The sequence below is a fragment of the Alosa sapidissima genome, chromosome 5 (assembly GCF_018492685.1).
Source record: "Alosa sapidissima isolate fAloSap1 chromosome 5, fAloSap1.pri, whole genome shotgun sequence".
In the NCBI taxonomy this organism is placed as follows: domain Eukaryota; kingdom Metazoa; phylum Chordata; class Actinopteri; order Clupeiformes; family Clupeidae; genus Alosa; species Alosa sapidissima.
The window spans coordinates 36,726,213-36,735,959 of NC_055961.1; the positions used below are offsets into that span (position 1 = coordinate 36,726,213).

General features: G+C 39.6%; 1 protein-coding gene across 1 annotated transcript; it reads right to left on the reverse strand.

The window, feature by feature from the left end:
• Positions 1-5,099, reverse strand: nrgna (neurogranin (protein kinase C substrate, RC3) a). The gene is made up of 3 exons (XM_042091443.1): positions 4,839-5,099; positions 1,901-2,047; positions 1-586 (listed from the first exon to the last, which is right to left on the reverse strand). Exons 1-3 carry the CDS (start codon positions 4,851-4,853, stop codon positions 566-568), a joined length of 183 nt encoding a protein of 60 aa, XP_041947377.1. The 5' UTR covers positions 4,854-5,099; the 3' UTR covers positions 1-565.
• Positions 5,100-9,747: the final 4,648 nt, after the last annotated feature.

Genomic DNA, 9,747 nt, shown 5'->3' on the forward strand with positions numbered 1-9,747 from the left:
TAATAGCATCCAAATCCAAGCACTTGACTGCAGATTTATTTAACAGGCAAAAGAAAAGCACATTAGAAAAGAAACTGTCATGAATTGAACTGTCATATAATAAAAATGCATGTTGTCATTTGTATGTTGAGACTAACTATAGCAAAGAGGTAAAGAGCTAGAATAAAAACAACCTCACAATCTTCACAGATTGTACTCTGCTTATAATATATTAAGCAATAAAGTAGTAGGCTATATGTTGCAAACCTGCAGCCAAAAAGAAACATTCCACTTAAAAACAGTACATTTCCAAGCTGACTAGAGCTTTCACTGGTATGATATATAGTCATGCTGTGTGTGAGGTTCACTTGTGTGTCATTGAACAGCCATCCTGACTTTATGGGACGAGAAGGAGAGGGGGAGTTCTCGGTTTTGTGGGGACAAGCTCCAAACCTAGATCTACGGTCACTTTTACATGGGCAGGGTTTGCCTTGGAGAGAGGAGCTCTGGTTATTGCAGTGATGTGTTTGTGTTCCCCCAGTCTGATCACTGTGTGGTCTTCGTGGAGCCGGCCTGTCTTCGTCTTTTACTTGTGATCCCGTTGTTTCTGGAACAGAGGAAGTTTATGTAGAGGTCAAGACTGGGTGACTGGATCATGTGCTGCATATATAAGAGTCTGAGTAGATTGTTGGTTGTACACATATAATTTGATATACAGTGCTTTGGGCACATTGAAGTTTTAAGTTTTGGGTGCATATTAAATAAAAAAAAAATACAAATCTATTCACTGTCTTTTCTTCTTTATTAAGACAAACTTAAACAGTCCATGTTTTCTGATATCTCAGTTACAATTTCAGGAAAGAAGAGTTAAACATATAAACATATCATGGATAATTTGGAGAAGATTATGCTGGCTGATTGTCTGCAAGCAGCAATTTGCCTATGCACAAAGAACCGACTCCAACTGAGAGAATCACTTTACTGCCCCACCCCAAAGTTGAAACAAAACCCACGCAGCTGGTAGAGCCATTTGAATGTGACTCATAGTTACATTCCACAGATCTCTGCTTTTGTGATGGCATGTTTTGTAAACTGAGAGATTTGATTACATCCTGTCCGGTTCGTTTCGCATCTTATTGAAGTAGCCTGTTGAATGCTTCAAGCCCATCAATTGCCATTCGTGGCAAGACTACATGTGATGACGGCACTTAAAGCCAGTCTGATGGAAACTGACCGATAGGAAGAGACTCCCCAACCCATCTGCATGAGCCCTTTGCTTCTCACCTCCTGCAGTGTAGACTGCTTTTACATTAGGAGCCAAATTAATGTACAGTATATCTGACCACAATGGACTGTACAAGTCAGCAAAGCAGAGAAATAAACATCAAAGTCTCCTTCTGACTTTATGCTATCTGAATAAAGCGAACACTGCTATTTACTGCGCCGTGCATAAGCAATGCAGTTGAGAGAGTACTCCCTTGACATTCACTGGGCACCATCTGTATTATTGCCTAGCAACCAGTAATTAAGGCTTCATCGCTAGGATACCATTTTAACCATTCTGAAGTTGATGGAGACAACACTGATTCCTAAAGGAGAGGGCAACATTTCTTTTCCAATTCCTTTGGATTTGGATCTTGGGTTTCAAATTTAGTTACAATTCTATATTCTATTCAGAATATATACTGTCTTTAAGATGAGGGAAAAATATTCTTTCTCCTACTCATGCTGAATTAATTACTTGCACACTAGGCTACTATGTATTCTATCAGAGTATTAAGTACTATCAGTATCAATAAGGGCCAAGATCAGAAGTAAGTGTGTTCATTCCAACATCTACTGCCTTGGACACCACTGTTGTCCTGTGCTCATACTGAGACAGACAGACAGACAATACGTTTTGTCATGAGCTTCTGCTCACCTCTTCTCTGGGTTTCTCATCCTTCATTTTCTTCCTGGTCATGTGACCGCGGAAGCCTGCTTGGATCTTGGCTGCGGCCTTGTTTGCGGCCGGGTCATCCAGAGGGATGTCCATGATGTCCTCGTCTGGCGGCTGGCTGCACCCTTGCTAATGGTTGAGAGAAAATGGCACATGATGAACCTGAACAGAGCCCATATAGCAGCCTCATCTCTCTGGCTAATGCCCTGCTCCCTGTGGGATAATGAACGGTGGGGAAGGAAAAAAACATTCACTGTAGCCATATGAGTAATCTACACTGAGTGTTGGATTTTATCACTTCAAAGGTGACTCACAGTGATTTGCAGTTGCCATGGAAATGTAGTTAAAAAAAAAACAACTCCCGTGGCCCTCACTTGGGATATATGGTAATGTTGTGTCGGATCTGTCTGATGTGGTGTGTGAACAATAGTGTTTTATCAGCAGAGTGATCAAAAAATTGTTCCTGCTTTGTTTCCGAGTACGGAACTTGCGCTGCTGCTCTACCTTTTCCTTTGGGTGGAAGGTGGCAACAGTTCCCTCCCGAGGCCCGAGTTTCCGAGAGCTCATCTAATTTGCCTTCCCCGCCGGGGGAGTGACGTTAACCGGGGAGCAGGCGCAGGGAGGACTGTGCATCACTGGCTGCCAGTGAAAGGCACCAGCTGAGCCAAAAGGAAACAATATGTTCCTAAGGGCTTTCCATAGCCTAACTCAGGGATAAACTATTGCACAACAAACATGACAACTTAAGTGCATTATATAACTCTTTGTTGTAGATTTTCCTACAACAGTTAGGATCAGAGTAATCCAAGTTATCTCATCTTAGTAGTTAGCTAATACCATCATGATGTGTGGAAATGATTATCATGATTATTCTGGTTCTAAGTCTGCATTTGCTTGTCAGGTTAGAAGATTCGAATACTTTATTTCTTGCTCTGAAAGGCCCGCAGGTTACTGGCATGGCCATGCACTCCAGAAAGTGGTTATATCTGTGGCCTTTGACTGTCAGGAACATGCAAATGACCATCTGTCAAACGAGTCGCAAGTCATGTCCTCAAATTATACAGAGTTAATTGCTCTCTCCTGTTCTCAACAAGTTTTGGGGCCATACTGTGGGCTGGAAGCTGTGAAGCACTAGCGCTTATGCCAGCTATTTACGTAAGAACATGCTCAAGATCTCTTTAGCCTACTTCTTGAAGTAGATACTGGAGAACGGCAAGTATGCAGGTGACTTATACAAGAAAATAATTCAACATGCTTAACGTTTTTTGTTTTTACAGTCTATGGTTTTCACCAGCTACGAGTGTGATTTTTCTAGTGGTGAGATGATTGATGATTGGATATTCCTGACGAAGATCCAGGGTGATCGAAACGTTGCTATGTTTTTAAAGTAATAAAGTTTATATTTTTGGAGCAATTGCAGTGTGCAGACCACACTTCTTCCACTGATGATTGGATATTAAAATAATCCTATGCAGACTCTTTGGGGCCCATCAGTGCGCACTTCCTGACCACATAGGGCCATTAGAGGACTATAGAGGGCCATTTCTACATGTATTCACATATCTGGCACTTTCATCCGACGTGACATACACTATCGTATAGCTGCACATTGCAATCAGTACACCGGTGTAGTTAGCTCCTTGTTATAACAATTGAATATGCGAAATGACAACATGTTTTTAGTCGCTAGGATTTGCTGATGTCGAATAAATTCATATTTTCTGGTATTTTAAATAGGCCCTCCTCTTGGCATTTCACCAGGATATGGCACTCACATCATTACAGGTCATATGTTTTAATCAAGTGGAGGAGAATAGAATTCATGCAATTAGACACGTTGCTGTATCAACTGTGATGTCTGTGTGATTGTTTTGGCTCTCTGTTGGTAAATGGCTTTGCATCTGTCTGTTCCTTGACAATCTTAATGGGATATTCTGGTCAGTAACAATCAACAACAAAAATGCTTTCAACAACATAAACATTACAATTATGCATGCATTCCTGATGTATACACTCAAACTCAGCATCACCTATTAGTTGCCATTGCACATACAATTTAGAAAGATTCCAGAGAACAGCACGGACAGACGGCCAATTGGAGTCCACTGGGAGGTTGTGGTTACATAACAGATTTTTACCAATTACTTTGACCATAATAACATTCCATAGCAATCAGGCTTCAGCTATGGGTTCAAGATGAGCCAGTGTATTATTAGACTTCAGATTCATTTTTTCCTTCATTTTGATTTGAATAAAATGCACTGTGTACCTCTTTATCTAAATCATTATTTTGCTAGATTACACAATGTTATGAAAACAATGCAAAAATGATTAAACATTTGTTATGACCATTCACTCAGGACAAACACATGCCAAACTCCTTTCTCAGATTAATGATTCCCTTATTAATGGGGTCTAAATAATAACTTAAAACAGTCAACTTTCCAGATAATTTATACTTTTGCAAACTTGTTCCTCAGAAATGAAAGCATTGTTGTAATACATTTGCATTTATTTGAATGTGGAAAATACTTTCACTGGTAGATTGCATGCAACCACAAGTGTCACATCTCAGTCTATTCACTGGCTCAGCCCAGAGCGCTTTTGTTTTGAAGCAGCCTAAATACGCTCTGTAAACGGAGTTACAATCGCATATGAATTCAAAACAACTAAGTGTCTTCATCAGTTATGTTTTGTGATTCGTAAGAAAGTTACGAACAATTTAACGCAGTAACAGTTTGGAGACGTCAAATCACTTCAGACTCAAAGATAAGGTTGATTGTTATTTGATTCCTCTTGTTGGTTTAAATTGACGATGTGGCGAAGTCGCTCACATAAAAGTTGATCTATGGCCACAAACTTCAATTCCGCATAGATTTGAACACCAAAAAGTCAGATAGATATCCAAAAATGTACTTACGTTCCGACAATCCATTGCAATGGGATGATCCTAACAGCTGCGGTCAAATGTAAGCCTGTCTGCCAACGTTACTGTACAATTCTCTCTCTCTTGTTCTCTCGCTGACAATTATATCTCTCCCTTCCTCTCTCGCCCATTCGCTCTTTCCCCTCATCCGTGAGAACAACCTGAGGCACCAATCACAACGACAGGCAGTAATTTCATCATTCCACATTTGCACGAAAATGTATCACGAAGATTGAAACGCTGCAAACACTTTTCAGGTGACAAATAAGTGGTTTCATCAATAATATATTCTAGGATATTTTGATGCTAGGCCTACATTTTTAGCAAAACAAGTTTTGGTCTTTGTAAAAAGAGTGGAAAGAGTAGGCTATAATTGATAATGAAGTCGTTTATTGATGATGAAAATACTGATGTTTAGGCCTACATACTACACCAACATATCAACATGCAATACTTCACCACTACTTTAACAATAATGTTTGTGTTTACATGAACCATATAGTCCAACAACTTGTCAGACATGACATGAGCACAGAGATGGTACTTGAAGAGTTTAAACCTTGTTCTCACAGGTATGATCACAACACACACTCTCGCCCTCAGAACAGGGAAGAGGGTAGCCTGTTGTAATCAGATCAGTCCATTTATCCATCAATCTGTGTGTGTGTGTGTGTGTGTGTGTGTGTGTCCACTCTTCAAATTCTCATACAAGGTGGAGGGTCACTATACTGTATTTTGGTCCGTCATGCACAAATGTTTTTCTTTTTTCACCTTCTCTGACAGGGCAAGGCCCAGCCAACATCTGATCATTAATATAACTTGTTGTTCGCAGTTGTGATCTTGACCTGGACCTGGTGTTACATTGAAATGTTCCTTCCAAATGTCCCGGAGAAGTGCTGTTAGCACCAGAAGGGTTGGTCTTTCAACTGAGAAGGTTTGAATACTCAGATAAGTCGTCCCTCAATAGCAAATTCTGAATTGCTTTCCTATGAAACGCCCGACTGAGTGTCAGATTGAGGGAGTCAGTGTGTGGAACTGGATGTCTTAATAAACCCTTCATTCACAAATACATTCAAGCATAACACAACAGTATAATGTATGTGGGGTGCGTAAGTGACACAGTGCATCTTTCAGTCTGTTTCAGGAGAAACCCAACCCAGCATATGCAGAGATGTGTTTGCAGCCACCTAGTGGTATTCTGAAGAAAGGCCTGATAAAGCCTGCTGGTGACATTTAAATCAGAAGATATCAACTATCAGCAAATCAGCATCATCAACCAACCCCATTCACACAATAACATTATCATTATAATGTGAAGAGTTTGGTTCCAAAACGCTATATCCAAAACGCTATATCCTCCATCATAATGAATAATTTGTTTACATTTTGTTTTACTAGTAATTTCAGTAGAACTGTAATTAACTATTATTATTTGATTTATCTTTACTCAATCAAAAAAACACAACTGCAATTTGATTGACATTACCTGAAATGCACAATGAAATAACATGACTTTTTAATGTTTTTATGGAGATATAGCGTTTTGGAACAATGTATAATGAACACAAGCATGTTTTCTGTAGAATTATTTGTGCACTAAATTGAACAGTTAATACATGTACACAAGTAACTGAAGCCAACAATCTCATTTGAACATAAATTCTTTTGGAAGTCAAAACACTTATTTAAACACAAATTCTTTTGGAAGTCAAAACACTTATTTTAAACACAAATTCCTCTGGAAGTGAAAACACAACATTCACCCAAGGGGCCTACTTGTCATGCAGTCTATAAAAAAAGTATTGCTGAACATAAAACAGCAGAAATAATATTAACAATAATTCAAGGCACTAGGGATGTCACTGTGTTTATGGACTGTGACATCTGCACTGCCAGATGATCACAAACAAACAGAGGAGAGAGGAGAGAGGATGTGCATGACCTACAGTAAGGGGAGGAGAGAGAACAAAGGGAGTTAGTTATGCCATTTTGTCATCATTATAGTTTAAGTATTACACACGTTGAAATTGAATCTTGATTATTTGTGTTTATAAGATGGGTCTAAAGACATCTGTTTAGCATATTTAATTAATTAAGTGGTTCTTCTGAGTTGGTTTGTATGGGCTACAAAGTGATCAAGTGATCATATCATACTGTCTAATTGTGTACGAAATAAACGTCTGTATGTAGTCATACAATCACAACAAATACTCAAAAGAACAAATCACAAAAGATCATACTAAGGTTAACTGCTTAGTGTCCGCATCAACGGGACCTAAGCATTTGTTAGTAAAGCCTATATATTTCTGATATGTATTCTTCTCTATTATTGTGTTACATGTTCTTATCTATATTTCTGACATGTGGCTGATTGGATCATAAACGGCCACAGCAACAAAGAGGAATGACTGCTTCTTCTCTATTATTGTGTTACATGCTCCAACTGTAAAGCACTTTGAACTGCATTCTGTGTATGAAAGGTGCTATACAAATAAAGCTTATTATTATTATTATTATTATTATTATTATACATATACTTTATATATATATATATATATATATATATATATATATATATATATATATATATATATATATATATATACATATGTGTATATATATATGTATATATATATATATATATACTGTAGATAAATATACTTTATCATAGTAGGACAACAATGAGGTCATATGTAAACAAGCTAACTGTCCATGCTATCGCTGTTAGGGCCAAAGAAAGTTGTACAACAAACTGATCAAGTCGGCTTCTTTTTAAACGGAACCGCTTGTTTCCTTTGCGTGCTATAAAGGCATGGCTATTGCCTATAGCGGCAACCGGGTGATAAGCGGGATAACGGCCTTCGAGGTGTCCTGTTATACGGAATTAATGGACTCGGGTGGAGTCTCAGCTTAAAAGAAGAGGAAAAAGATATGTGGATATTGTAGGCCTAATGTTGCTTTGACTTTGCTTTGCTTTGGCAGCAAAATTCATTGTAACAGTGGAGCCTACACATTACCTGAATCACATCCACTGCCCACTGAAGAATTTGAAGATGATTCTAAACAGACAAAAATATATTATGCTACATAAGCTTTGTTACTTGCACTGAAGATGCCTCACATGCTCATACATACTGTACACACACACACACACACACACACACACACACACACACACACACACACAGTATTTATCAATATTGTTATATATTTGTGCATAGTATATTTGGTCAATGTGATTCACATGTTTCATTCACATGACTTAAGCCTGTGGTGTGCACTGGTGGCCCCAGATGACAGCCTAGCACTCTAGAATGTTTGGTTGTGGCTTAGTGACCACACTCACCAGACTTCAAGATGAGATCTATGCTGAAGTCGGAGAACTCGTGGCTCTTGCTGACAGAGCACACATGGGTCCCGAAGTCTGTCCGCCTCACCGTCCTAATGGTCAGAGTTACGTTGTTGGGGCTGTACTCCAGCGAGTAACCCGGGGTGCACTTCTGATAGGCCTTGTGCTTGATGAAGTGGCAGAGGAGCTCGTTACTGGGGCTCTTCCACTGAAGGGAAAGCTGCTTGAGGTCCTCCAGGATCTCAAACTCATACTCACAGGGAAGCCTAGCCATCAGTCCGAGAGGAGAGTAGACCCTTACTGCAGTGACTAGAGGTGCAAACACATGAACATACATTAGTACTGACATGTGAAGCCAACTGAAGTCGAAAAGCAGCTGTAATATTTTGTATATGCATCAAATATTTAGCGATACAACATTGTGTAGCCTATTTCCTTTTTGCACGTCTGTGATTTCTATATGTTAAGGTTTCAGGCATCAGACATCATTAGCCGAACATGGCATGGACAGCCTTAAGCTCTTACCTTCCACAACGAAGAAAAGTAGCACAAATTTGGGATTTGCCATTTTTCAGCCCCTCTTATGTGTTTGTATCCAGGGCCTCATCTCTAAGGTGAAGTTAGACAGAGAGAAGCAGCTGACTGCTCCGAGCACTTTCGGTTTTGGAGACTCTGTGCTGACATGACTTCTGCTTACCCATTCAGTTTTGACTTGGCTTGGCTGGAAGGTACCTACTGTTTGGTTCTGCTATATGTATTCTGTAGGAGGATGTGATGATAAATGCTGCTAATAAAAGCCATTACCTCCCACATCTCCACTAAATCACCTTCACCCCACTCACCTCTGTCTGTCTCTGATGGGCACACACACATACACACACACACATACACATACACATACACATACACATACACATACACACATACACATACACATACACATACACATACACATACACATACAGTGCAAACACAAACACATACACAGACACACACTCATATTCCCTTTTTTTTCAAAATTACAGACATACATACAATGCATACACTGCACAAAGAGACCCCCACTCATTCTCTCTCGCCCCCCTAATCTCTCTCTCACACAGGCTACAAAAATATACACTCAGAGACCCCCACCACATTCTCACATTCCCTCTCTCAAACACACACACACACACGAGATATGAGGCATTTCAGTGAAAAGGTCCTGGCATTCTGTATGTGTTTCGTTGCTGTTTGGGCTTAACAGTCTGGTACTGTTGGAATCCCTTATTTCACTTTCTCAGAGTGTGCGAGGGCATGTGGGGTCTCAGCATGTTTATAAAGCCCTTTTGGAGTAGGCACAGCACAGGCTGAAATGAGTCACACGCTGTTTCTATGCTAAATAGCCTCCCAGAAATAAAGCAATCCATTTCAAACTCTCAGGTGCAATAAAAACTCCCTTGCCGTACAATATCAGCACAACTTGAGTAGTTACAAAAGACATCTGGGAGGCCTCCCAAAAAGGTAAATTGTATTATCTTCAAAACAATGCAGTAATGGCACAACAGCCTGGGA

Excerpts from the sequence above, each read along its gene's own strand:
- nrgna (XM_042091443.1), bottom strand. Across the intron at positions 587-1,900 it reads ATGAGAAACCCAGAGAAGAG|AAACAACGGGATCACAAGTA; the intron begins GTGAGCAGAAGC and ends CCTCTGTTCCAG.